At 56.6% G+C, this 26,048-nt stretch overlaps 8 protein-coding genes across 8 annotated transcripts; 3 read left to right on the top strand and 5 right to left on the bottom strand.

Annotated features, from left to right (window-relative positions):
- Positions 1 to 49: 49 nt before the first annotated feature.
- On the top strand, positions 50 to 1,903 carry HRG_00948 (PSP domain-containing protein; the record flags this gene model as incomplete). The annotated part of the gene is made up of 2 exons (XM_044859419.1): positions 50 to 124; positions 200 to 1,903. The coding sequence occupies 2 exons, from the start codon at positions 50 to 52 to the stop codon at positions 1,901 to 1,903; spliced, it is 1,779 nt and encodes a 592-aa protein (XP_044725819.1).
- A 698-nt stretch (positions 1,904 to 2,601) lies between these two features.
- HRG_00947 (VEFS-Box of polycomb protein) lies at positions 2,602 to 4,803 on the bottom strand (the record flags this gene model as incomplete). The annotated part of the gene is made up of 2 exons (XM_044859418.1): positions 2,602 to 2,724; positions 2,782 to 4,803. 2 exons carry the CDS (start codon positions 4,801 to 4,803, stop codon positions 2,602 to 2,604), a joined length of 2,145 nt encoding a protein of 714 aa, XP_044725818.1.
- Positions 4,804 to 6,402: 1,599 nt separating this feature from the next.
- HRG_00946 (uncharacterized protein) lies at positions 6,403 to 8,571 on the top strand (the record flags this gene model as incomplete). The annotated part of the gene is made up of 1 exon (XM_044859417.1): positions 6,403 to 8,571. One exon carries the CDS (start codon positions 6,403 to 6,405, stop codon positions 8,569 to 8,571), a length of 2,169 nt encoding a protein of 722 aa, XP_044725817.1.
- A 787-nt stretch (positions 8,572 to 9,358) lies between these two features.
- HRG_00945 (serine/arginine repetitive matrix protein 1) lies at positions 9,359 to 9,634 on the bottom strand (the record flags this gene model as incomplete). The annotated part of the gene is made up of 1 exon (XM_044859416.1): positions 9,359 to 9,634. The coding sequence occupies one exon, from the start codon at positions 9,632 to 9,634 to the stop codon at positions 9,359 to 9,361; it is 276 nt and encodes a 91-aa protein (XP_044725816.1).
- A 2,402-nt stretch (positions 9,635 to 12,036) lies between these two features.
- On the bottom strand, positions 12,037 to 14,451 carry HRG_00944 (arb2 domain-containing protein; the record flags this gene model as incomplete). Its single annotated transcript, XM_044859415.1, has 6 exons — positions 12,037 to 12,359; positions 12,414 to 12,585; positions 12,643 to 12,735; positions 12,787 to 12,850; positions 12,902 to 13,538; positions 13,593 to 14,451. 6 exons carry the CDS (start codon positions 14,449 to 14,451, stop codon positions 12,037 to 12,039), a joined length of 2,148 nt encoding a protein of 715 aa, XP_044725815.1.
- Positions 14,452 to 17,825: 3,374 nt separating this feature from the next.
- HRG_00943 (brix domain-containing protein) lies at positions 17,826 to 18,893 on the bottom strand (the record flags this gene model as incomplete). Its single annotated transcript, XM_044859414.1, has 3 exons — positions 17,826 to 18,427; positions 18,489 to 18,706; positions 18,772 to 18,893. 3 exons carry the CDS (start codon positions 18,891 to 18,893, stop codon positions 17,826 to 17,828), a joined length of 942 nt encoding a protein of 313 aa, XP_044725814.1.
- Positions 18,894 to 19,673: 780 nt separating this feature from the next.
- HRG_00942 (ras family domain-containing protein) lies at positions 19,674 to 20,572 on the bottom strand (the record flags this gene model as incomplete). Its single annotated transcript, XM_044859413.1, has 4 exons — positions 19,674 to 19,807; positions 19,872 to 19,952; positions 20,006 to 20,395; positions 20,548 to 20,572. The coding sequence occupies 4 exons, from the start codon at positions 20,570 to 20,572 to the stop codon at positions 19,674 to 19,676; spliced, it is 630 nt and encodes a 209-aa protein (XP_044725813.1).
- Positions 20,573 to 21,913: 1,341 nt separating this feature from the next.
- HRG_00941 (putative chromatin binding protein) lies at positions 21,914 to 25,894 on the top strand (the record flags this gene model as incomplete). Its single annotated transcript, XM_044859412.1, has 4 exons — positions 21,914 to 22,391; positions 22,511 to 22,631; positions 22,801 to 23,276; positions 23,331 to 25,894. 4 exons carry the CDS (start codon positions 21,914 to 21,916, stop codon positions 25,892 to 25,894), a joined length of 3,639 nt encoding a protein of 1,212 aa, XP_044725812.1.
- Positions 25,895 to 26,048: the final 154 nt, after the last annotated feature.

Raw genomic sequence — 26,048 nt, 5'->3', positions numbered from 1 at the left:
TCGTATCTCGGCTCCCCAGCGGCTCCAAGCCGCCAAATCCCCATTCACCATGGCCGCCTCTAAAATGACCAAAAACCAGATGCGGAGGGCCAAGAAGAAGGAGCAGAAAAAGGCCCAGGAACATGTATATGCTCACCTTTTCAGGCTCTACTGGCGCTCGCTTCTGCCCCCATGCGCTGACAAGATCTTGATCCTTCAGGTCGCGAGCAAGCCGCAAGATGAGCCCGTCCAAGACGACCAAGGGCCAACGCCACAGCCCGAAAACCCCGATGCCGACGACTCCGCTGTCAAGAATGCGGATGCCCCCGTCACTGTGGACACACCTCTCATCATCGATGATGAATTCGCAGACAACCCTGCTTTTGCCGCCTACAAGGACATCTTCACCAGGTTCGGCGTCTCCTTGGAAGAGGACGAAATAGCCAGGGAAGCAAACGCAGGCAATCAGGGCACCGTGTTCTTTGACGACGATGCCGACATTCCCGACGAGGAACAAGAAAACGCGACCAAGACCAAGCTGTCCAAGAAGAAGCGCAAGCAGATGAAGACACTCTCTGTCGCCGAGCTCAAGGCCATGGTCAAGCACCCAGAAGTCATCGAGTGGAACGATGTCTCATCCTCGGACCCCCGCACTCTCGTCCAGATCAAGGCCCAGCGCAACGTCGTCCCAGTTCCCTCGCATTGGTCTCTCAAGAGAGAATACCTGTCGTCCAAGCGCGGCATTGAAAAGTCGGCCTTCCGACTGCCCGACTTTATCGCTGCGACTGGCATCGCCGAGATGCGAGATGCTGTCTTGGAAAAGGAAGCTGAGCAGTCCCTGAAGCAGAAGCAGCGAGCACGCGTGCAGCCAAAGATGGGCAAGTTGGACATCGACTATCAGAAGCTCTACGATGCCTTCTTCCGGTTTCAAACCAAACCAGAACTGACCCGCTATGGGGAGGTGTACTACGAGGGCAAGGAGGCTGAAGTTGACTTTCAGCATTTCCGTCCGGGAGAGTTGAGCGATGCCACTAAAGAGGCGCTTGGCATGCCTCCAGGCGCCCCCCCACCCTGGCTTATCAACCAGCAGCGGTTTGGCCCTCCCCCTTCCTACCCGACCTTGAAAATCCCCGGCCTGAACGTGCCGCCTCCTCCAGGAGGTGTTTGGGGATTCCAGGCAGGTGGCTGGGGTAAGCCTCCCCTTGACGACATGAACCGTCCCCTTTACGGAGGCGACGTGTTCGGTCTCAACAACCCAACCGCTGCCCAGCCCCAAGTCGCACAGCCGGAGCTGCCAGCAGGGGACCCAATCGACCGCGCCATCTGGGGTGAGCTACAGCCCCGCGAGGAAGAGTCTGAGGAAGAAGAAGAGTCAGAGGATGAGGATGACGAAGAGGAGGCCGACGACGAGGCCGGCGTCGAGGAAATTAGTGGTCTCGAGACACCCAGCGGTTATGCAACTTCTGCGGCGCATGCCCGGGGCATGGAGACGTCCGTCTCAGGCGAAATGGACCTTCGGAAAGAGCGATCTGGCTTCGGTACTGAAACCCCGTCTGGCCGCGCGGCCTATACGGTCCTGAAGGAGCAAAAGGCACAGGGCAGCGGGGGCCTCTTTGGCGTCGGCCACCAATATGACCTGAGCTCGGCCATGCCTGTCCTTGGCGCTGAAGACGATTCACGCAAGCGCAAGAAGCCTGGCGATGTGGATGTGGCGCTAGATGTCGACGCCCTGAACCAGCACGACGGCATCAGCAAGGACGCCCTCCGCCAGAAGTTTGACGAAGGGAGAAAGCAGGACGGCGTCGGCGCCCACTGGCAGCACGACGAAGACCTGGCCGACATGATTGCCGAGGAAAGCCGCAAGCGGCAGAAGACGGAGAGGGAACGAATGGACCGCCGCAGGGATGGCCGTGGTAGGCACTGAGAAAAGAGAATCAGTATGATTGATTGTCCGGGCCGAGGAGGGAAGACGAGAGGCATGGCTATGAAAGCTTGGGCGCCCTTTTTGATTTCGCAGTGCTAGGCGTCAGGGGGTTGCGGTTTCGACCAATGTATGTAAAATACTGTTACGCCGCATCCAGAGGGCAAGGAGCGGGGCGACTGAAGTGCTCAGACGAGATCGAGACAGTACGAGAATTGAGAGCACGCAATACCAGGCAGGGCCTTTTCTTGACACTTGATTATATTTCCCACCGTCGGCAACGACTCTGCCACCGCCAAACCCCGGCCATCCTGGCCTGGTTGATTGATTGCTGGTTCAAGCATCGCCTTGGCAAAGGTCGCCCCTGCGTACCATCCGCCGTGCAAGCGTCCATTGTGATCAGTGGACGTCTTCCGCTGTCTCCGATCACCCCGGCTATATACCATCTTCAGGGACCGCATTGACGGCCAGCAAGATGTCGAAATCCCGCTCCGCATACACTTGGTAGATGCCCGACTCTCAGACAGAGCATGCCCTTGGCAAGCGCTACACGCCCCTGCCAAACCTCTCATAGAATGCCCCGGCTCAAACGCGTCAGGCGTACCTAGCAAATAGAGCTGGCCCCTCTGCCCGATGCTCTCACGTAGCCTGGCCAAGTATTGGTGAGGGTCCGGCGGAGTCTGCTTCTCCCCCGTTGGGCTTCAGCTCTTTTTACCCCACCCGTCGGTCCCACAGCAGGCATTGCAGAGCCATTTCGATCGAGTGACTGGCATGATCGCCTCCTTCTTGATACATGTAGAATGGTAAAGGCGTTTGGGACAGGACTGTTGGGGCAATGTTAGCCAGCACCCTACAAGTGCGAACAAACGGGCATAGCATACCGTATTGGAGCAGATCAGCAGCGTCGGACCAAGGACAGGAAGCTGACACACAATGCAGCCGCTTGCGCTCTTGCGGATCTGCGACGATTTCGGGGACTGTTTGGTGGCAACGTCTGCCGTCTCGGGGTTCCTCGGTGCGGCGGATTGCCCTTCGCGAATGCGGTTCATCTCTGCCCTAGCATCTTCAATGTAAAAAAAAGCCTTCTTCATCGTCTTGTCATTCAAAACATCACGGGCAAGGAGCACACTCGTGTGCTTGCCGAATTCGAGCATGCGCCGTTCTTCATAGACGAGCCACTCGGCCTTTTCCTTGACGAAGCCAAGCCATTCCCGAGGGAAATAGGCCACGGAGGTGAGGTTCTTGCGCAGAATGTAGGCATCCCACTGCCAAATGTACTCCTTTTCGGCCGCAGTCACATCAGAGAAGTCCCCTATGCTCTCTTGGTGCTTCTGGATCAGCCACGTATCGTCTGGCACAGTCTCCGGAACCTCCTGGCCAGGCGCCAACCGCGCTTTGCTGATGGGATGGAAGAGCAGCTGCGGTATGTCCGGTACCAGAGTCTTGCTGGACTTTGGTTTCGGCTTGCGACGCGGCGCGGCGGTCTTCAAGGCCTTCAAAACAGGCGACCCCGACGGAAGTCGGTCCACGTGGGATCTGGGCGGAGATAACCTAAAAGGTTCGTCGTTTTCAGGTCCGAGACGCGAAGTGACCCATGACAGGTCGCCGGCTGCCAAGGTGGGAAGATCAAAGGGTTTTACCTGGCGCCCGAGCTGATAGGTCTTGGCTGGAGACGCAAACGATTCGCAAAGAGCAGTGACACGAAACTGCGGTCCTTGACTCGTCGTCTCGAGTACATACTCGTACGTGGGATGGGTCGTCTGAAGATGAAGCTGCAACTGCATCATGGACTCGTGGTAGGCGCCACAACTGACGCAGCGATAAAAATCGAGACAGACCGGCTGGTCCGATGGCAAGAGATACTGAACTCGACCCTCGGTGATTGCTGCGCTGGCGCTTCTCCCGCGACTCTTGTGCTCCCTACCTTGGGCCTGATCACTCAAGACTTTCAAGTTGTAGACTTTTGTTTTTTCTCTGGCCCTCAGCGACCGAGAGGGGGTTTGGTCGTGTAGAAACTCATCGTCTTGATCATGCGATGATTCCCCGTTGAGGTGCCCATTAGTCCCGTTAACATCATGAACTTGGACGTGTTCGAAATTTGCATCACAGTAGGGATCAACATCGGGATCAATGGCAGTGATGCAAGACTTGGAATCTTTGTCTAGGCGCCTGGCAGTTTTGAAACCGGCCGTCCACCGGAGGTCGACATCCATGATATAATCCGTCTGAAAAGCGGCCTGGCCCAAGGGATCTCGGGTCGACAGGCTGAGTGGGTGCTTCAGCCTGCCGACGACGCTGTCAAAGCGGGTGGACAGGATCCAAGGCTGGCTCGAGGTCCAGGGCGAGTAAGGCGAAGTTGTGGGGATACCAAAGTCATGTGAGTCGAGGGGAGGCCAGGAAGCAGCGTTGGCAGCCTCGAGCTCGACGAGAAGCTGGTAGGAATCGGATAAATCAAACCGGCCATCATCCGGCCTGTTGATGAGAATACTGTCGTCGGGGACATAGAAGGCGCGCGGCAAGTCGACACGCGCGACGCGGTGAGGGCCGACGGGGTTTTTGAAGGTGATGAGGTTGCAGAGCTGGCTTTGACAGTGCAAGACTTGGGGCGGGCCGGAACTTGTATCAAAAATGATGATTCTGCAACGAGCCTTGCTGGTGACAAAATCGCGGGGGTTTGCGGCAGCACCCTGGTAAGACTTGACCTTCTTGGAGTCCTTGTGCAAGATCTTGAGCACCTCGATACGCAAGGTTGAGCCAGACTCGGACATTGTGGGCGAGGCAATGAGGCGGTCCATGTCGAAGGAGTCGGGAGACGAGAGGCGGCGGCGTTTTGCTGGCCTGGCTCCGTCACCGTCGGCGGGATGCGAGACTTTGTGCATGGGGGAGGATATGATGTTGCCCATGACTGAGGATTCGTGGAGAGCCTTGACTCCCTTGAGCCAGGTGCGATGAAGAAAGGGGGCAGTCCTCTGGCGGGGACTGTGTACCGTCATGGCGGACTAGAGCTTGGGAGTCATGGGAGGGCAGAGCCGGGAGAGGAAGAAGAAGAGGGTCGTGTTTGAGAGTGTTGGCGAGAGAAAGAGGTGAGAGAAAAGGTGAGGGCGGCGAAACGGTGCTGGTGGAATTTCGTTACGGGCGGGCGAGCGTCAGAGAGAGAGGGAAGAGTCTCAATAGAGTGAGAGCATGCACCTCATTGTCGAGATGGAGAGAGAGCGGCTGGAGAGCGGACGAGGGAAATGTGAAACGCGCGCCAGAGAGCAAGGCTGTCGTGGCGTCGGCGGCGGATTTGGCGACACAAGTCGGACTCGCGGGCCAGGAGAAAGTGAGTGAAACCAGCCGGGCAGGCCGGGGGCCAAGGGGAGGTCGAAGAAGCTACAAGGGTGGCGGCCGATGGGGAGGAGAGGCGACGACGGGAGATGAAGCGCGGCGCAGACAATCAAGGAGTTGAGAGAAGTGAGTGAATGGCCTGCTGAAGCGGTCGAAACGAACAAACGACGCGCTTCCAGAGGTTGCAGGGGGTTTATCGCGACGCCCAAAACGGCCTAGCGCCGCCCGTGCAGTCCTGGATGGAAGGAGCCCCCTGCCACCCCCGAAGTAGGCTAGCCGCCTTAGCAGCAAAGGGAAGGAGGAGCCTTCTTACAGAATACCGGTACAACAGAGTAATCGGCGAATCGGCCTCATAGGCCTGGACATTTGTCTATCTGTGGGCCACAACAACCACCTCTTGTTGCAGCTGCCTCCTGCCCGTGCCAGTTCCCTCTTACCTACCTACCTACCTAGGTACCTTAGGTAGGTAGGTACCTTGCGGTAATTCTGTCCATGTACTTTGTACCTACCTGGCACGAGAGGCGCGCGACCGACGGAGCCAGTACGTACCGACTCGTCGGCCCTCTGCTCCTCCAGTTTGTCTCTTGATTGTCTCCCTCTGCTTCTCTTTGAATTTCCCCCGTCGCCCCCCTTTTCTTGTCTGTTTCTCTAATCTGCGTCGTCTAGCCTCAATGTTTGATTCCCTCTGTTTTCCATGTATTTAGCTTCCGCTTCAGCCGAAGCTCACGTCCACCTCGCTGTGTAGGCCCTGTCGGCTCAGGTTCGAGGCGCAGCTTCGATTGGCACAACAGTCCCTTTAGTTGCATATTCACGTACCTGCACTTGTACCTTGCCACGCCGGCACACCCAACTGCCTGCAGTGCCTGCAGGTGCTACGTACGTGCTTTCATTTCGTGAACAATCTCCGAGTTCAGCATTCACAGCCTTGCCTCGACGTCGACATTTCAGACTTTGTTACCTCTCTTCGCTCAGCATTGACTCTTCTTCCTCGCAATCCTGCGTCGGCTCATGACGTGCTGATTCCTCGTCTCCCTCCCGGCCAGGGCGAAATGGCCCATACGTGCTCGAGTTCTAGCTTGCAAGCCTCGTACCCTGCCTAGGAAGCTTGCTCGTCTTTCAACAACAAGAGAAGAGCACAGCATCGTCCGTCGCTCTTCACCACTCCAACGCGCGCCATGGCTGTAACCCGCAATGCTTGGCGATCGTCGGCTGCCCAGAGCTCTCGTCGTCGCAACCCCGGGCGCACATCTGGCCCGCCATCTTCTCATCGGCCAACCTCGTCCAATGACCCGACTGACTCCGAGCAAGACCACGACTCGCAAGTGACTGCATCGCCTCAGGCGGCCACTACGGGAACCCGTCCCACCCCTAATATCAGCGACGCAGACTCCAGCCCGCCTCCCTCACCACCCGCCTCTACTTCCAAACACAGCCGCTCCTTGCGAACAAGAGCTGCTGGTGAGAAGCCCAAGAGCAAGGGTGCACGTCACATGCTTCGCCCAAGTAGTGGCAAGGCTTCACGACATGAATCCATCTCACCGACCAAACGGCGCAAGCTGTCGTCGCTTCAGTGCCAAGAAGCCCCAACAGGTGTCACCCCAGATTGGAGAGATCCGCGTATCCCCTTCGCGTGCTGGGCCGACATCTTTCTCTACGCCGCCAGCCTTGGCACGGCAGATGGCCTGGCCACCAGCTGGCTTGTTCATGCTGCCACTACTTGCCGCAATTTCGCTGAGCCAGCGCTCACTGCGCTTTATCGCTGCCCTCTGATCAAGCAAGCCTCCAAAGCCAAGCGTCTTGCCGCGCTGCTTGAGCGCCCGCCCTCGGAAACCTTGTTCAAATACCGAGTCAAGATCGAAGTTCTGCACATCAACATCCACATCGTCCCTCAGGCTATTTTGCCTCAGCTGATTCACCCACTCAGTCGCCTTCAAGAATTGACCATCTACACTCCAGCGGACCAGCCGCCGTATCGTCAGCTTGACAGGAATCTCAGGTGGCATTACACTGAGGACATCTTCCGTGCGTTGGCGGCTGATAGAGACGGGCCAGGTGAGAAATGGTTCCCAACGATGCTTAAGAGCTGGGAATGGAGTGGAAGGTTCATCGGCGGATGCGTCCCCAGTGTCCAAGCCATGGGCGATGTGCACCAGACGCCGCCGTTCTCCCAGCTCACAAAGCTGAGCCTCACAAACTTTCAAGTGCCATCTCTGAGAAACTTGCAGCAAAAGTCGGAGAGCGAGGAAGAAGAGCTGCGGGCTGATCATGAAGATGGCTTGATGATTGAATCTGTTGCACATGCCATATCGCAGCTGGCTCGCCTCAAGCATCTTGTTTTTGAGTCGTCGACCGTATTGAACCACCGTCTGCTGCCACTCCTGCCAAAGCAGCTTGCTCATCTGGAACTCATCAACTGCTGGGAGGTCAAGTCGGAGGACCTTGCTGAATTCCTGCGTACGCACGGCGGCAATCTGCGCACGCTGACATTGCTGCATAACCAATCGTTGGACTTGGGCTTCTTGACTACTCTGTCCGAGACTTGCCCCAGCCTCCGAGAGTTGCACATGAACCTATCGTATTACCGCCATCACGACTGCGTCAACGACGCCGACCCCATGTACGACCAGGCCCTACTCCCGAGTCAAGTCCCCACATGGCCGCCAAGTCTCCGGGTGATAGACATCGAGCACGTTCGGGACTGGTCCGCCGAGGCTGCAGAAACCTGTCTCCAATCACTTATCGATAACGCCGGGAACCTGCCCCATCTTCGTCACCTCGCCATCAAGTCCACGCTCGACATACCCTGGCAAGCCCGTGCCACCATGCGCCGCGAGTGGCGCGCAAGGATGGAAAAAGTGTTCCTCCGCCCCTTGGCCTGTCCAGAGTCACACGCGACCATGCGCCCGCTGCCCGCCGAGACGGAGGAGCCGCCGAGGAAGCGGAAGAGGAGCAGTGGGCCGCCAAGCCCGCCCTCTCGCCGAAGCGGAAGACTGGCCGCCCAGGCTGACGGTCACACAGCCGAGGTGGCCAAGTCTCTCCGGCGACAGCGTCGACAGCTCTCGTACAGGGATCCCGACACTGACGAAGACGAGGCTGAGCTCAGCCAAGAGACTGACGACGCCGCCCCTGACGATACCGCCGCCGATGGGGCACGGTCCTCTGGCGGCCACGGCGACCTGGTCGTTCAAGGTTTCTGCAAGACAGTCAACCTGCAATTCGACAATCAAAAAGTTCGTGAGCTGCAGTATGGCATGGAAGACTTTCTCGACGACGGCGACACCGAATCCGAGGACGAGTGGCAAGAGGACGACGACGACGACGAGTCCATCGTCATCTTTCGCTGAGTGTCGTGGCGGCCCAGCTCTGTCTTGAAACTGGTGCTTGGCGGGACGACTACTTCGCACATACACATACAGGGTGTATCCTGGCCAACTCATGTTCGACGGAAAGCTTCCGTAAGCTACCCGCGCGTTTTTCCTTTCCATGGATCCTGTTAACTAAGAGCCCGAGACGGTCCACCTGAGAGGTTGACGCACGCTGAGACAGACCGACCTGCGTGCCGTGGACCAGTATGGATGGTTGGTGATCCCCAAGGTTTTGATTCCTTATATCCCAGGGGCGTGTGCTACGTGCGCTGGATGAAATAGAAGTAGATATGCGAATAGACAAATGAACCCAGGCAGATGCGAACGCTCGCGCGCACACAGTAACACGGCCAGAGAATTGGACCGTGTAAGTAGGTGTGTGTGAATGAAGACGATGGAACACCTTTGCCCGCCTGCCAAGTCTCGAACGGCAGAGGGCTCTCTCAGCCTTGCAGCGTCGTTCTGAGGTCCCTGTGGCATGAGGGTCGAGGGAAGATCCGGGTCAAAGCAACGACGGACCTCTACAGTGCGTGGCCAGTCTAGACTCGTTTGAAATTTCAATTCATGACGCCATATCGGCGAAGAGGGGTATCTCCCACAGCAAAGCCAGTGCCTTTTCATCCCTTCCCCTGCCCGTGCAGTCCTCTTGCTGCCGTATACGCCTATTCCGGCTCAAAATAATCACATGTCTTGTCCGCGGTAGCAACACCCTGTCCTCATTTTCGAGGAACCGCGCCAGGGGTAGGGTAAGCCAGGTTCTGCTTCACTAAAATGCAGCACCACCCATGCCCTCGCCCGCCAGATTCTTCATGCTCTTCTCACTCAAGTCGCTGCGCAGCTCCCAAGCCCGAGAGTCTCGCTCCAGCTTGTCCCAGACGTAGAGACTCTTGCGCAGCTTCTCCTGCTTGGCCCGCAGCTCGTCTCGCAGCTTTTCTTCCTCATCGCGAAGCTTTCGATAGTGAGGTTCGAGATCTCGCGTAACGCCCAGCGTGAGCGGCGTCATGGATGGATCGAGCTTCCCACCCGGTACGATTGGCGGCATCGTGGCCAACAGGTTCTGGGCTAGGCTTTGCCGCTGTCCGACACCGTGCGGAGCAGACGGGCCGGTTGGCGGGTTAAACGGACGCTGTTGAGAGGCTGTCGACGGAAATGGCGTGCTAGTGGAAGCGCTCCTGGGACCGGTGGGAATAGGTGAGGGACCGCCCGAGGTCGACAATGGCGACACTCCTGACATCTGTCTCGATGGTGGCTGGCTCCACCCGCCTCGCACGGATCGCGAGGTGTAGGCACCCCTGGACGGTGGAACGTAACCGCGGGGCCCCGAAGGAGGGATGGCCGGGCTCGTGACATCCGATCGATGTGGCACTGCGGCTCCGGGCGTCTGGGGGTGTCTTGGCGCCGAAGGAGCTGGCGAGGGAATCGAGACGTTGACGCCGCGATTAGACGCGGGCCCCGTGGGAGGTACTCTCTGGGCTGCAGGGCCCCGGGGAGGTGACTTGGCTGAGGTGGATGTAGTGTCGTTGGGCCCGGCTCGCGTGGCTTCCTTGGTGGAAGTTGACGCTGGGGCCGCTCCAGGATGGACAGGATCCTCTCGAGACGGCTGAGGGGAACGAACTCTGGCGGAGCCAGGGCGGGGCGACGCTCTCTCAGAAGCTGGTCGAGAGGTCATTGTCGATGAAATGCCAGATTCTCGGGGAGGAGGAGACCTTCTATAAGACTGGTATCTGTCCCCTCGTCGGCTCGGAGATCGAGATCTCGGTCGGTAAGAGCCGCCTCGAGGGGCGAGGGGCGAGGCTCTTCCAAGAGGGCTTCTGTCGCGGCGATCTCGGGCGAACGGCGAGCGCGATCGTCTTCTAGGAAATTGTTGGCGCTATCTTCCAATTCAGAATGTCAGGTTATCTCACCTTTCATCGCGTCTCTCGAAGTTACGATCCCGGTCACGAGGGCGGTCCCGGTCACGGTCGCGGCCCTGGTCTCTGTCGCTGTTCCAGTCCCGACGGGGCGATCTGGGTCGCTCGAATCTGCCGTCACGGCCAGGAGAGCCGCGTCGAGAGAGGCTCCGGCGTCTCATTGGGGAGCGGGTTCGCTCCCGCCTCCGCGGGCTCTCGCGATCACACGAGCGCTCACGGCGATAGCGATCTCCACCACTTCTGGACCGTCGGCGAGGTTGGTATCTCCCCGGAACATAGCTGTCAGAACCGGAAATGACGGGGCTGCGAGGGCGAGGACTCCTGGGCCGGGGGCTCCGAGGTCGATCTCTCATCGGACTCCTCGCTCTCCTCGGCGATCGATCGCCACCGCTTCGAGGGGTGGGTCGCCATGATTCTCCTGCGCCGTACCTGATGATCTCGCCATCGTCGTATCTGCAAAGATCAGAACTTGCCTTGGGGGGGGAGAGGGTAGGACGGGCCAAAACCGGATTGAGCATCGTGAGGTGGCTGCAAAGGCCGAGGTAAACGGTGCGACAACAAAACTGGGAAGCACTGACCTTCGACCTCGTCCGTCTCGATCACGATCCATTCTGGCCAGCACGTGCCGCGGGCACGTCGTGGCAAGTCGGTGTGAAGGCGGAAGGCGATGCGCTATTTGGAAAGCCGTGTTGCTGCGAAGAAGAGTTGGCTGCATTTGAGACAGGAAGACAGGTGCACCGGAGGAACTCATTCCTGGTACGTAATCGATAGCTGGACAGGGTCCACGGGCTATACATTAATCCGAGGACTAAGCCAGGTATCGTGACCACACCACCACATCCATCACCTTATTAAGTTAAACCACCCATCCATCGCAAGAGAGGAAAAAAAGATCAGGAAAAAATATGCAAAAATTGCAAAAACAATGTACATACAGCAGCCGGTGTTCGCTGGTCGTCACCGACCCAACTACTAATCTGCCTCTTACAAGTTTCACTAACGGAGATCGGACGGGATCCGGTTACTCTTATAGATATGGCCGTATGTACTAGTATCGCAGCAAGCTTGGCAGATGACCCGATGCATAAGCCGCCGTGCACCAACGACAAGGGTCGCCTAACGCACTGTAGCGCCTGTACTAAGTCTAACGAGCATGATGAGCTTCATCTATTGCACCATTAAATCCGGTCAAATTTCCAGCCTTGCGCTAATTGTGAACTTCTCCAGCTCAAACAACGGACTTCTAGTGAGGAAATGACAAGAGTCAAGTCGAAAGGGACGTTTAGATGATCTTGAATATAGCCCTATCCTGTCGCCGCGGTTCATCTCAGTCATGCATTATCATTCACTACGGTAATGCGGTTTGAGCCGCATCAGACTCTACCAGGCACGATGACCCGGGTTGCGGGCGAAATCTCGACTCCTAAGCACCAAATGAAGCTGTCAAATCCGTTCCTCGGGCGGCAGCATGATGGCATCTATGCGGGTATGCTCGGGCGAAGTAGATGTAGAACCCGCCATTGAGCAGAGCCAGTCATGAAGACGGCTTGTCGTCCTCTGTCGTATCTCCAGGGCCGGCGGCCCCGACACGCCTCATCATCCAGTCCTGCGCTTCTTCGGCGTGCTCTTGCATCATCTTATTCAGCCCAAGCATCTCGCTGCGCACCACCGTCCCAAACCTCCTCTTGTTGACCTTTCTCGTCAACTCGTGGTCTGACCAGCAGGCATGGTCACCGGCAACGTACACGCGCGAGTTTTCCTTGTACCAGGATGAGAGCTCATTGTCGACGTCCGACTTGACGGGCCGCAGGTTACCCGTCACGAAGTTCACCACGCCCGAGATGCGGAATTTGCAGTCTACCGGCAGTTAGCTCCTGAATTCTCGCGCGCCAAGGCAAACGGCAGACTCACCCCTGTTGATCAGGAGCACCTTGACCCCAAGATATGCGTTTCCCACACCCAACAGGAAAATCTCGTCCGTATCGTACAGCTGCAGGAAGTTGTCCCACACATAGCAGACGAGCTGTTGGATTTGGTCCTGGAGCTTTCTCTCCTTGAATCCAGGTATGTAGGCGTCGGTATCCTAGTCACGTTAGACGGTTTTCTTTCTTTCCGTTTCGAGCTTGAGTGATGCGAATACCTCCTCGTGAGTAACATAAGCGGGGACATTGATATCCATTACGCCAAATTTCTGGCCGATAGCCCAGTCAATGTACTGGGTCACACCGTCCACCTATCCTGATTAGCAGGCCAAGTTCGCGAAAATTGTGACAAGACATCTTACCACCCAAGCGTTGTGCGGTTCGATGGATGTGTCGACAGCGTCTGGTTGCGCCAGCAGCTGAGGCCTATGCTGGTCAGCAGGTGAGCAGCAGGTTAGAGGCGAAATAGCGACTGACGGATCATGAATGATAACCAAGATTCTCCTGGCGTCGTGAAGATTCGGCGTCACGAGGACCTGATTCTCAAACGACTTGTAGAGCTGCTCTCGCTGCACATAGAGTGGCACCATGCTGTGCTTTTGTTGCAAGACCTGGCGCTGTGCATTTCTGATTACGTCGTGGAGCCGGTTGGCATTGAGAGACTGCACCTCGGGTATATCGACGATGCCGGGGCGCATGCACTCCCAGTACGGCGCCTGGTGCGCCTGGACCTTGGCCAGAATCCGAGCAGCCTCCTTGTTGAGCTTGGGCAACTCCATCTTAGGCGGGGGCTCCCCCATGAGCGTTTTGGCCACGGCGACGGCGGAATTCGAGATGGCGGCAAGGTTATAGCCGCCCTCGAGGCATACGGCCACTTTACCGTCCGCGAGCGACATGAGCATATGCGTCATGTGTGCGTAGCAGGGCGGGGTCACGAAGCAACCCCCCAACTCATCTCCATCAGCGGCATCGAAACCGGCCGATATGACCACCAAGTCGGGGTTGAACTCCTTGGCTATCGGCATGACAATCTTTTGGAATGCAGCCATGTACTCGCCATCACCCATGCCCTGATCGTGCCAGCCTATGTTGATATTCTTGCCCAAGCCAGGGCCTGAGCCACAGTTCTCGATGCCGCCATCTGGCGTCATTGGGTTGGGCGGCTTGCCTGGATAAAAGGAGCCATTTTGGTAGACGTGGATGGAGATGTACAGAACGTTTGGGTCCTGGTAAAAGATGTTCTGGATACCGTTGCCGTGATGGACATCCCAGTCCAAGATGAGGACTCTCCGGCAAAGGTCTGGAAAGTCTTGCTGGCAAACGCGCACAGCCACAGGCACGTTGTTGAAGAAGCAGAATCCCATGGGAGCGTCCCACTCGGCGTGATGTCCCGGGGGCCGAATGACGGCAAAGGCGTTCTTGACCTGGCCAGTCACGACGTTCTTGCACGTATCAATGGCGCCGCCGGCCGAGAGTAGAGCCGCATGATACGACATGCTGCCCACGTAGAGCGATTCTCGGCCTTGGTCATATCGCTTTGTGAGTTCTCGAAGTTCTGCTGTGCTGAGCGAATTCAGATTCTCAACCCAGGCGAGGTGGTCCGACGAGTGTGCAAGACATATCTCTTCCCGGGTGGCGTTGCGAGCCGGTATCCTCCACATATATCTGGTGGGACACTCCTTGAGGATGCGCGGGAGGTCGGCCTCTGGTCCGTTGTAGACAAGCCCCATTTTCTTGAAGGCCTTGAAGATCTCGTGGATGCGCCGCGGGTCTTCTGGGTGATGCGCGTTTGGACTGAAATCAGCGTTCATGTGGAGCTTCATGCGATCGTCGTAACAGCAGCCCGTCGGGAGCAAACCGCGACGACGGAGCTGCTCGAGGGCCGGGTCTGAGGAACTCGAGTCGCCATCATCATCGAAGCTGCCTTCTTCAGAGGGCGTGTCATCGCCCCCGACGCGGCTGGGGCCCTGGTCGTCGAGCCCGTTTTCCATGCCGGCATCCCCCATAGGGTGGTCATCTAGGTCCATGGCAGCACTCTCCTCGGTCTCGAGCTCCTGGTCGACTGTCCAAGAGCCGCAGTCAGTGAGAACCTAGCATGGATCCTTGGTACAAACGACGAGGCGTAGACGGAGGGCCCGGATAATAAGTTGGAACCACCACTACCGGCGGGCAGATGTCTGCAAGCGCGCGATAGTATATTAGCACTACGGCGGTGAGTGTTGCATGAGAAGCCGAATCCAGGCAGCCGGGCAAGAAAGAGGGGACCAGGGACCAGCAGCTCAAGCGTGGGGGGTCATGAGTCCTTACCTCGCCTGAGGCTCTCGGTAGGTCGGTGCTCAGGGCGCAAAGTCTCGACTTGGAGGAGCCAGCCCAGCGCGACCAGATTTCGCACGTCTTTTGAAGAGGCCCAGGAAAAGGGAGACCAGGGAGCTTGCGCGCGAGCGTCAGAGGCCGAGTCAAAGGTACGATGCGTGCGCAAAAGCTGCGATTCTCCCTAGGGTCGTCGAGGGTTGAGGTGTGGTATAAATTGAGGATGAGGTGAGGCTCCCCTGGCGGCGTTTGGCGGGTGAGGGTGATTAGGTGGGTACCCAGGGCAGTACTACAGGCCTACGACTGCCCTAATAACCTGGACCCTTCCACTGAACGGCTCGCTGGCCGCCGCCAACTGGCCACACCAGCCAAAAATGCGTTGGGGTACGAGTACCTCGGGCTGGTACCGGACGCAGTGGGCCCGCAGGTACCTACGAGGACCGCTTGTATTAATTAAAGATGGAAAGCAGTAGCTCAAGGATCCAAAGGGATTCATGATTTAGGACGGCTTCATCGACATCAGGCTATACGTTGGACTCAAGTCCTTTCCAAAAAGTTAACCGCTTTGAGCTACCTTGATTTTTACCTTACACCTCTTCCGACGTGTCCCAACCACCAGTCACTCACGGCCAGCCAGCCAACCAAGACGGCAATAGCTAGACTGCAGCAGTCCATGCAGCATGACGAGACTCGAACCCCGTCAACCGCTGATGGCTCTCCAGGTACGACCCATCGTCCCCACGGGGAGAGTACCTTGAGAGCGTTGGGACAAACGTCGCCCCGGCGGGCAACGATCCGTCTGGGCTGGCATCGTTTCGCAAGCCGACCCGCTCGCCGTCGCGCGCATCGTCAAAGTCGATAATGCCCCCTCCGCAGTCCTCTGCCAGACTCGGGGCATTGTCCAGCCAGCGCCTCTCATCCAGCGCGCATCGTATCGCCACCTGAATCGACTCTTGATCGAACGTAAAGCTCGGATGCTCAAGCCGGATTTCCTTGATGAGACGGTTCCGCGGGTAGCTGTAAATGTTGTCAAAGTAGTAGAGGAGCTCCTGCGGGCCGAGCTTCGCATATGTCTTGACGATGCGACCCCAGACACTCTGGTCGTTCCAACTAGTAGCCAACGACTGGCTTCTGCCCACGGCCGCAACGAGAGGTGGGGGGGCAAAGGCCTGTTTGGGGCACTGTCAGCATGTCTCCAAGGATTGCCAGAATGCCACTGACCTGATGTTGATCCTGGTCCAACCGGGGACATATGTATTGCAAAATTACGTCCTTGATGGTCTCTAGGAGATCCATCAATTCCAAAAGCTCCCCAGTACAGTGAAAGCGCATTTGACTTGTGCGAACGTCGGCCACGAGCGGCTCTGGATGTCCCGTGCGAGGCCTGGGGAACTCGCCATGAAAGTAAATGCCGTAGAGCCACCACCGATACAAGGCTCTTCGAAACCTCAGCTGTTCATGCGGCCGCAAGAAGCGACACATATCTGGCTGATGAAACCACCTCATTTGGGGGAAAAGGCCTTCCCACTTTCGAACAAGCCGACACATTTGCAAAAGAGGATCCAGGTCACGCTCCGTCAAAACGATCGTGTTTGGAGCGTTGGTTATGGAAGAAGTCGGCTTCCTACTTTTGACAATGGACAGAAACTCGTCGCGCAAGCCGTCGGAGAGCACAGGTCGCGATTGCGACGCATGAGCCAGCACAAGCCCAGAATCTCCCACAAAGCGCTTGAAGATGACCCTGCGAGGCTTGTACAGCCCTTCTTGCGCAACGATGTCGTTTTCTGAAGCCGTGTAAACTTGGAGTAGCTCCTCAAAAGGACTAAAGTCCCGCTCGAGAGCCGGAAGCAGGATGGCTGCCCTTCTTTGCTCGAAGAATCCTAAGAAAAACTGGTTGGTGGATGAAAGCTCGAATACGGAATCAACGTCCAGTTCCTGGTAAATTTCAAGGAGTATCTCAACGGGCAAGCCCGCGAAACAGGCAGTTCTTCCTGCCAGGGACGCCATGCTGAATCACAAGACTGGGGGTGGGGGGCCGGAAATGGGGTCAAATGGTCAATGTAATATTTTGCGACCGAGTAGTGCAACGCGGATGTCTGATGCTGATCAAGGAAGTTGTAAGGATAGGTAGGGGGTTGAAAGGCAGCCGCTCGCTCAGATCCAATGCAAGCCCGGGCGCGATGTCGCTCACGGAACACACAAGATATGGTAGTAAATCAATCTTCCGCGAGTTAGTTTAGCAGGTCATGGCAGAGAGGTCTTTGTGACGACACACATTTTGTGCCGAGCATGTTCTGTATACCGGCCAAATCACCGGTACAATCGTGGATGCGTACTGGGATGATATGCTCTGCGTCAAGTTCCCCGCTGAATGAAGCGACGGCAAATTTGGCGGAGGGAGGTCGAAAGGATGTTCGGCTTCCAGTCTGGCCCGGAGAAGTTCGGTGTGATGTTGGAGCACGGAGCTCCGTCCTTGCCTCTCAATGATGGTAATCACTGGAAGCGTCGAGCCCGGAGGCTTATTTTCCTGCCACCCCGGCCTTGGGGCTTAAAATATGGTAGATGATGTTCGATGACATCGTACCCAATGACATGGTGCATTCCATGATGGGAAGTGAGGGCTTCGCTCTTCCAGCCGTCATGCTTGAGTGGGCGAGGTGACGAAATCGTGTCAAGTCCTGAACGCGCGCCGCTTAGAAAGGGGCCTTGACGACATCCGGATATTTGCCGCTTAGTGCGTCCGGGGAGCCCCGGACGGATTAACTTATCTTTTGCTGGCTGCTGACCTAATCACCTAATGGCGGGCAAGGACTGCTAAAATCAGCCGCAGAGAAGTGCAGCGGGCCTACTGCGGAAACAGACTGAGGGCTCCAGCATTACCGCCAACACTCAACTTGAGGGAAGCCCGGTTGGAGCAGCACCGGAGATTCGATACATCGAACGATAGGAACTTGAAGTCCAAATTTCCAGAGACGAATCAGAATTAAATTGCAACAGCCTCTGCGGCCCTGTCGACTCAGCCCGACGTCTCATACACCACGACCTCTCCTCTGCCATGACTCCAGTTGCCGACCCCGATATCCATGAAACCCTAAGCAAAGATCGACTGGTTGTCCAGCTCGTCGTTTGCCACCCGATTGCGCCCGTTTGATCTCAATCCCAAGTCTCCCTTCTTGGATAATCTCATCACCGTTTGCTCTGCCCGTGCATTATGCCGCGAGGCCTTGGACTTGCGCAGGTCCGCCCTGAGCTGGTTTGGCGATATGAACTCGCGGTTCTCATAAATGATGGGACCGCCAAACGATCCCTCCTGGATCACAATCGGCGTGAGCACGAAGCGCGGGCCAATCTCGACAAGGTTGATTTCTGTATCGCCGACGGCCGACCTCGATTTGGAGTTGCTCTTGGTTTGCGCCTCAGCGTCGTCTTGGCCAAGCTTGATACTGGACCCTTCTTGTTCACTGATCTGATAATTGCGCACCCAGATCTTTCCATCGGCGAAGCTGAAGCCCATGACGTGGTCGACAAAGGGCTTAGACTTACGTGCTCCTTGCGGGACACCGAAGGTGTGTAAGAACAGCTCCTTGATGACGCGCAGGTGTGGTTGCTTGTCGAAAGCGGCGTCGAACGAGAGTATTGGTCGGGAGCCCTTCAGGCAGTTTCCGGTGAAATGCAACTCCTCCATTGTGTGTACTAGAGAGTGCACGTCGGTGAGTGAGCCCGGTGTAAGGCTACCAAGTTGGATGCCACTTACGGTTCTGAAGATGCATCTTGACCGTTGGCCCATTCGGAATCTTGCTGAGCCATACGTACAAGTCCTTCCCCTTTCTCGCTTCGAAGAACAAGACGTTATTGCAGTTGTACAGCTCGGCTAGCTCGTTGAGTTCGTTGAGCCTCGACTTGGAATCGAACTTGGCGTCTTTGCGACTATGCGGGAGCATGGATGCGATGTCGTTCAAGAGGTGCCGATGCCTAGGAGCAGCACTGCAGTTAGACGCCGGTCGCGGAGACTGCTTTGTCCATGTCCGTAAACTTACCTGTAAGTGACGCCTCGCGAGGAGAGGATCAAGACTCGCTGCTTGTTCTTCTTGACGCCATTGCTTGGAGCTTCGGACTTTAGGGAGCTCTTTTTGGACAGAGACTTGTATACGGCAGCCATGTTTGCCTCGCGATTGATGAGTACTCGAGCCTCGATATCTCGTCTTGATGATGGGCGGTTTGTAGGTGGCTTGCAAAAAGCGGGAGGCTCAAAAAATTTGGGCCAGAGGTTGCCCTGGGCCATATCGATAAGCGCTTTTTGCATTGCGCTAGCCGGAGGGGTCCTGCTGGCTGGGAGGTCTCATGCGTGTTGCTGACTAAGGCAGGTTTCCTTGGGTTCATTAGGCTCCACTGCTCCAGCACGACGTACTGTACAGTACCTTTTACAGGACTGAAACACTTCGGTACTTCGTACTGCCGCCTCCCTTGGTGCTTGGATGCCCTGAGCGCCGCCCACCACGACCAGGAGGGTGAAACTCTGAGCGCATGAGGATAAGTCAATGTTCCGGTGTCCCGAGGCGCATGACGAGATACCTGATGCGCGAATGTCCCGCGACAGCGACCGCGCCCAAGACGATGCGCAGCCAAGCTTCCTCGAGGCGGCGGCCTCCTGGCATTTACCGACGACACGCGATCATTAAAAGATTCATTCAGCTACGTAGCAGGATCGTTTCGTAGCGCACCAGCTCCATCCACCCCTCCGGTCATGACAAAGGACAAAGGAAAGTCGAAAGTGCCCGCGCCTTCTAATATCAACAAAGACGTATCACAATCACTCGTCTTCTGGACGCTGCGCCGATTCTCTCCTTTTGTGACGTACAATTCGGAGTACATGCGAGACGTCTGGTATCTATCCCAAGCCCATGCAACCACGCAAGAACCGCTTCGTAGTCAAGCCGGCTCAGCAGCACTTGCCGCTCTTGGATGCCTCGTCGTCGGCAGGCTTGCTTAGGGAAATGTTTGTGCCAGGCCCAACGGTGGCCTGGGCGCCATCTCCGCTGTCCAGGGCCTTGCTAGACACGATTCGGTAGATTTCTGGACACGCGGCCTTGTCAGTGTCTGCCCCTCCTCGGCACCACTGGCCGCGGCGCAGACTTACCCGTTAGGATGTTTTGGAAAGCGAGCTCAACATTGCTGGCGTCCAAGGCCGAGGTCTCGATGAAGGACAGGTGGTTCTTGCCTGGAAGACGAGTTAGTAAGTGTGATAGTTGACCGGCCGTCTAGGTGCCGTACTGGCAAACGACTTGGCCTCCTCCGTTGGCACAGCCCGCAAGTGCCTCAAATCGCTCTTGTTCCCGACCAGCATGATGACAATATTGGCATCGGCGTGGTCACGCAGCTCCTTGAGCCACCGGGTCACGTTTTCGTATGTTTGGTGCTTGCTGATATCGTAGACGAGCAGGGCACCGACGGCGCCTCGGTAGTAGGCTGACGTGATGGCGCGGTATCGTTCCTGACCGGCGGTATCCCAGATCTGCGCCTTGATGGTCTTTTGGTCGACCTGAATGGACCTGGTAGCAAACTCGACGCCGATGGTCGACTTCGAATCGAGGTTGAACTCGTTTCGCGTGAATCGGCTGAGAAGGTTGGACTTCCCGACGCCAGAGTCTCCGATCAGGACGACTGCGGAAAAGAGCGTTAGCATGGATGCGCCCGTCGTGGGGCTAGTCGACGGTTGATGGCCAAGGGGGCGCGGCACCTTTGAAGAGGAACTGTCGAGGGCACAAGAGCCCCTGTATTTAGCACTCGCCCGGACAGTTGATGGGGGGGGTCGCGCACATCGTATTCGTCGTTGGCCATGATGGCGATGTATGCAGTTTGGGCGGCGCGACTGCTGTGGCGTGCTGGAGTGGTTGAGCTGTTGGGGTGCAGAGGAAGTGCGGCGATGTGGGTGGTTGTGAGTGCGGATGCGGTTGCGGGTGTGGATGTGGAGGGGAAGATCGCCATGGGAGTTGTTGTATCGAAGCCAGGTAATATGTGGAGGGTACGGAGACCAGAGTTGGATCCAGGTGCGAGACCAAGTACCGACTAGGTAGCGGGTATCTTGCTGCCTTAGCTAAGCATTTCCTCCCGACCTCCGGCCATGGTTACGAACAAAAAGGTATCCACCAAGGCATGATCCGGCGCCTTTTGATCCATCGATGGCTCGAAGACACCTGCTGTAGTAATTTCGAGAAGTGGTGATGGTCAGACAGATTCATGGATACCTATCGCAAGGATGCCTTTGCTGAGGCTGTGCCGCTGGCCTGGTAGTGGTTAAGGTAGGCACAGTTGCTGGCCGAATGGATGCTCTGCAAGTCGCTTCGTACCTACCTGGTCCAGGGCAAGGGGTTGCGCAGCGGAACCGGTTCTGAAATTAGTAATCAGCGAGGCCAACCTCGCGTTCCCTCAGCATCATGGCGGATTTCCGTCTTTACTTGGTTACTTGTATGCATGTGAGATGCGGAAATTTAAGCTTACTATTCGGTATCCTGTAATTCATTCTCACCTACCAAGGAGGCGTGCGGTGTACAGAGTGCATAAGTTTCTTTCTGTTCAGCTCCATGAATTCCCGCTCAGGTGCGCGAGACGACATGACCTGCCAGAACAGCTAGTTACCTATGTCACACTGTGTATTCCTAGCTAGATACCTAGGTACCTACTTAACGGCTGCCGGGTGATCAGTCGTACCTGGCTGGTGGGTATCCTCCTCAGGGCACTCACTTTCTGCACAGTCCCCCCCGTCACTGAAACACTGTACAAACACCAGGTAGGTTCCTGGTTCGATTAGCTGCACAGCACTCCGACTGCCTTGTTCCTCGTCCACCCTCTTCTCTTCTCTTCTTCCTTTTCCCTGCTGCTAAGCTACCGAAGCCCTCGACACTCTTCTGTACAACGCGTCGGCGACCGGAATTGAACCTCCAGCACGCCAGCTCACCACGCCAGTGCACATTCGGAGGGACTCGCCTCCGGCACACGCGTGGCACAGCTTCGCATTGGACACTCCCAGTCGCGGAACAGTCCAACTAGCCGATAATTCTTTTTCGTTTTCCTTGCAGGAAGAGTGTTCTCATCCAGCTGCCTCTCCTCTCACGCGTTCCCCCAATACATGTTGCCGCCACGCACGCGAGCCCTGCAAGGCCGCAGCTTTCAGTGATCGCCATGAATGAACCGGCAAAAGCGTCCAAAAAGGACGGCCAAGATGACGGCTTCTCCGTCACGTCCACCAGTGAGGAAAACGAGGAAGCCGACGACATCTTCAACTTTGTCGGGATTCTTGCAGAGAGGCAGGTCGGTGGAGCGACCATGTATCTGGTCGAATGGGAGGACTATCCGCTGTCAAAGGCAACATGGGAGCCCCGTGAACACTTCGACCCCGGAACTTTCTCCAAGTGGGGAGAGTTCAAAAAGGAAAGCGGCAGAAGAACAGCGCCCGATTTCAAAATAGCCGATTGGAAGAAGGCCATTCATGACGAGGTCACATTGAAGCGTACGCGACACGAGGCGCGCAATGCCAAAAGAATTTCACAGGGTCGACAGCCGACAGCCTTCCGAAACTTTGGGGCGGACTATCTGGAGGTTATAGAGGAGTCGCTCGAAGACTTTGAGGAACCTGATAATGAGATGACCGTTCCCCCAGGTGCGAGCTCAGCCGATGACGCAAGCGCGAATGAGCCGCAGGAATCAACACACACTGACAGCTCTCACGGGGCAGAGACGAACGTTGCTGCTTGCGCAGATTATGTCACGGCTGTGCAGAGTCAGTCTCGTGCAACAGGCTCAAGACTGCCGGCTCCGCGTCCGCCTGGTTCCTCAGGCAAACAAATACCAGCGGCTCAGACGCTGCCAATAAATCAGCCACGCAGGCCAAGTGTCGCGCGTGAGAAGCCTTTCAGCCCGCCCTCGCTCACGACTGCTACGCAGCAACAAAAAACCCATACCTTGGTGCGGACTACAACAGGTGCCAAGTCGAGACAACCAGCTCCAGCTTCTGGAGACCCATATGCCGGTGCCAACGTGTTTGCCGGCGGAAAACCCAGAAAAAACAGACGCACCATCTTGGATGCCGTGTCAGACATAAACAAGGAGCCCAAGATGCTCAAGCTTCGTCACCAGAACATTGTGCAGAAGCGGCTTCGGGACAGGGAGGGCCTTGTTGCACCCGCTCTTCCGCCGAATCGGCTCGTTGCCTTAGGCAACAGTACGTCCAGCCTTGTGCGTTCGAATTCTACCGCAGGCCTTGGGCTTGACACCGTGGCCAACGCCGATGACGATGATGACCTTTGGGATGATCGTGAATCATCAGACCTGGAGATGACTACTGATCTTCCCCAGAACCCGAAGCCTGCTGATGCGGTGCCGACTCAGCCGGGTACTGAATCTCTCGATCCGTCAGAAAACCAAACGGTAGAGAACAAGAAGAAACGGAAGCGGTCGGTTCGTTGGGACGACACGGTCACCGTCGTGGAGGTCTCGGATGCTCGTGAGGAAGATCTGCTCTTCGGCCAAGACCCTCTGCTTCGAGGCAAGACTGACGATGGCATAAACACAGCGTGTCACTCGTCTCTTGCGGCGGCAGAGACAGTGCAGTCCAGCGGTTGCCCAAAAGGCCCAGAGACACAGTCAATTTCCATACCATGCCAGATTGGCGCTGGAGAAGCAGATCTGACGATTTTGACATTCTCTGGGTTGCCCGGCCACCAGAGTCTCCCGTGGCTTCAGCATTTCAGCAACCAGACTCGAATGATCTTCACCCATACGTGCACAGCACGGGACTTCGGCACACAGACTGAATTGCAAGAGAGGCATCTGTGTCGAGGCTTCATCTCCAACGCGACAGGTGAAGAGAGATTTGAAAAAATTGCTCGTCGACTCAGGTCTGGGCTCTTGGGCCTGCTCTGCCACAACGGTGAATATTGTGTCTTCGTCTTCCCGGCAGAAGGCGAAGGCGAGCCTTGTGAACCCAAGAAAGACACTGGCGTCTCGCCCGGCTGCCTGCTCAACTACTCCGTCATCAGGCCTAGCGTCTTTCTTGAACCGTCCATGCTTGCTCCCTTGACTTGCGCAAACTCGCGAGTTGGGTCTGAGGCAGGCCCAATGCGAGATGTGCCAGTTTTCGACATGTTCTTCGAGCTCGAGTATGACCAGCTGCTGCCCCCGTCCGCTCGACGCGAAAACAGACACAATTTCTTTCTTGCATTCCCTCCGTCCGCTCGGCAGGAAACAAACCTTATTTCCCAGTGGTTGCGCTACTTTGACGCCGACTGCAACATCAAAAGCAGCTTGCATCCAGGCAGCTGGTCAAGCTTCCTTAAGTATGATCATGGTACCCTGATACTGCACGAAGATGCCATCTGGGCCGTCCGCCTATTCCCAAACTTTGCGAACCTGCTTCGCGCTCCAAGCGGGACCTTCAAGTTTTTTCTCTTCAAGGGAGCAGATCCCCTGCCGCACGTGCCTCCATCCCGGGATTCCTTGTGCCTGAGCAGCGGCGCCAGCAAACAGTTATCCCCTATTTTCCGCCCGGGAACGGCTTTTCTGGTGACGCCGAGCTTCCTTCTGTCGCAACCAGAACAGGCCTACGTATTCGTCAAGTGGTTTTGGCAAAACTACTCACGGAGCAGCCAAACATATCGCCGAGGCAAGCTAGTCGTGTTCTCTGACATTGAAGAATGGACACTTCACTTAGCCCTTGAAACGTGGCGCAAAAACGACGAGAGAAGAGGCACCGACGAGGAGATGCATCGTCATGGATCGAGCCCGAGGTCGGCTGAAATGGGGTTCAAGACGTGGAGCCTCTTGAGAAGTCTTGTCGCAGATTCAACCGACGAGGATGATGGCCTTGTTGTGTTTGCACCCAACACTATAAATGGCAGCGACGAGCAAAGCTTGGTCAACTGGTTCGGCTGGTGGGCCATCATCAACATGGACCAGTTTCGAAAGTTCTCTGTCATCGGCTCCAGCAATCAACACCCGTCTCGCCTGGCCGTGTGTGTCCCATTGCCAAACTACCACGAAGCCGCCACGACGGCGTCTCAAGCAGCACCTGGAAAACAAACTGATCTCGCAATCCATCAGAATCAAGGCTCAGCGTGGCAGGTTGTATACAACGACAGCGGGGTCACTTTGGCCCACTACATAAATCAGGTTGAGGAAGCGATTCGCAGCGAGGGGTTCCGCCCGCTGGCCTTGTTCAAATCCGCCGTCTCTTACTGGGACCCGGACATGGCCTTTCACTTCAAAGATTACACTTCGGCGTCCAAGTCATTTAGGAGATGGCTTGCCGTTTTCGCCGAGAACATGAATGTTGAGGAGAGCAGATGGGGATCGCGAGGCATCGTCAACTCCTACGCCGGGTTTTTCTACACGATCGAAGGCGCATGGGATCGCGCCATGTATCCCCAGGGCGTCAAGCCCACTCGTCGCCCATGGGTCGCCATCTTGCGTCCGACGAACCCGCACTGGAGGCCGTGGAGCGCCACGGAGCTATTCATATGGGATTGCAAAGCCTGGGCTCAGTATCCCGGAGACTCGGCGGTGCATCTGAAGGACCTCATTTGCGCACAACGCGAGCTCATCAAGCTTATACAGGAGGAGAGCCAAACAACATTTGAGCTCCCCCTCCAGCGGGTTTGGCTCGGCGGCTCCACGGCCGATTGTGATGGAGACCGCTTCTCGGAGCCACTCGACATTGTCCTCAACTGGCTGGCAAATCTTCCTCGCAACATCAAGGATCTGGTGCCCGCGCCAGAAAATAAGATACCTGAGAGAAATTGGAAGGTGGTGCATCCAGGGCAGGCTCTGGGCAAACCGGCAGATTCGACGGCTCCAAGTCCGATGGATGTGGACTCGCCAGGGAGCGAGGTGGCAGGCCCGAAGTCGATGATATTTCATCCGCCGCGCGTGGATGGCGAAACCCGGCGCTCCGAGTGCCGGAACAGGCTGTACAATTGGGCGGAGAGAATGCGGAAGCTGAGCAAGTCAGACTCGATGGCGGAGTTTACCTTTGAGCCAACCATGAGGTGGTACAACGAACAAGTGCAAAAGGGACAAGGCCTCCACCATCTTGATGTCTCACCCTGGAAGGCGACTTTTACTCGTCATAAGATCCCTGACCCTAAGGACGTCCCGGATCAAGGGTAGGTGGCAAGCAAGGTCGGACGTTGGGACTAGCTGGATGGTCTACAGATGATTTGTAAAGACTTGACCTGTCCTTATGAATTTATGTACTAAAAACCCGCGCGTTCACTTGAGACTGTGCGGATCCGTCACAGTATCCAAGCCCAGCCCCAGGTCC

The sequence above is a fragment of the Hirsutella rhossiliensis genome (genome assembly GCF_020360975.1).
Source record: "Hirsutella rhossiliensis strain HR02 chromosome Unknown scaffold00001, whole genome shotgun sequence".
NCBI classification, from domain to species: Eukaryota; Fungi; Ascomycota; class Sordariomycetes; order Hypocreales; family Ophiocordycipitaceae; genus Hirsutella; species Hirsutella rhossiliensis.
This window is presented reverse-complemented; position numbering and strand designations above follow the sequence as displayed.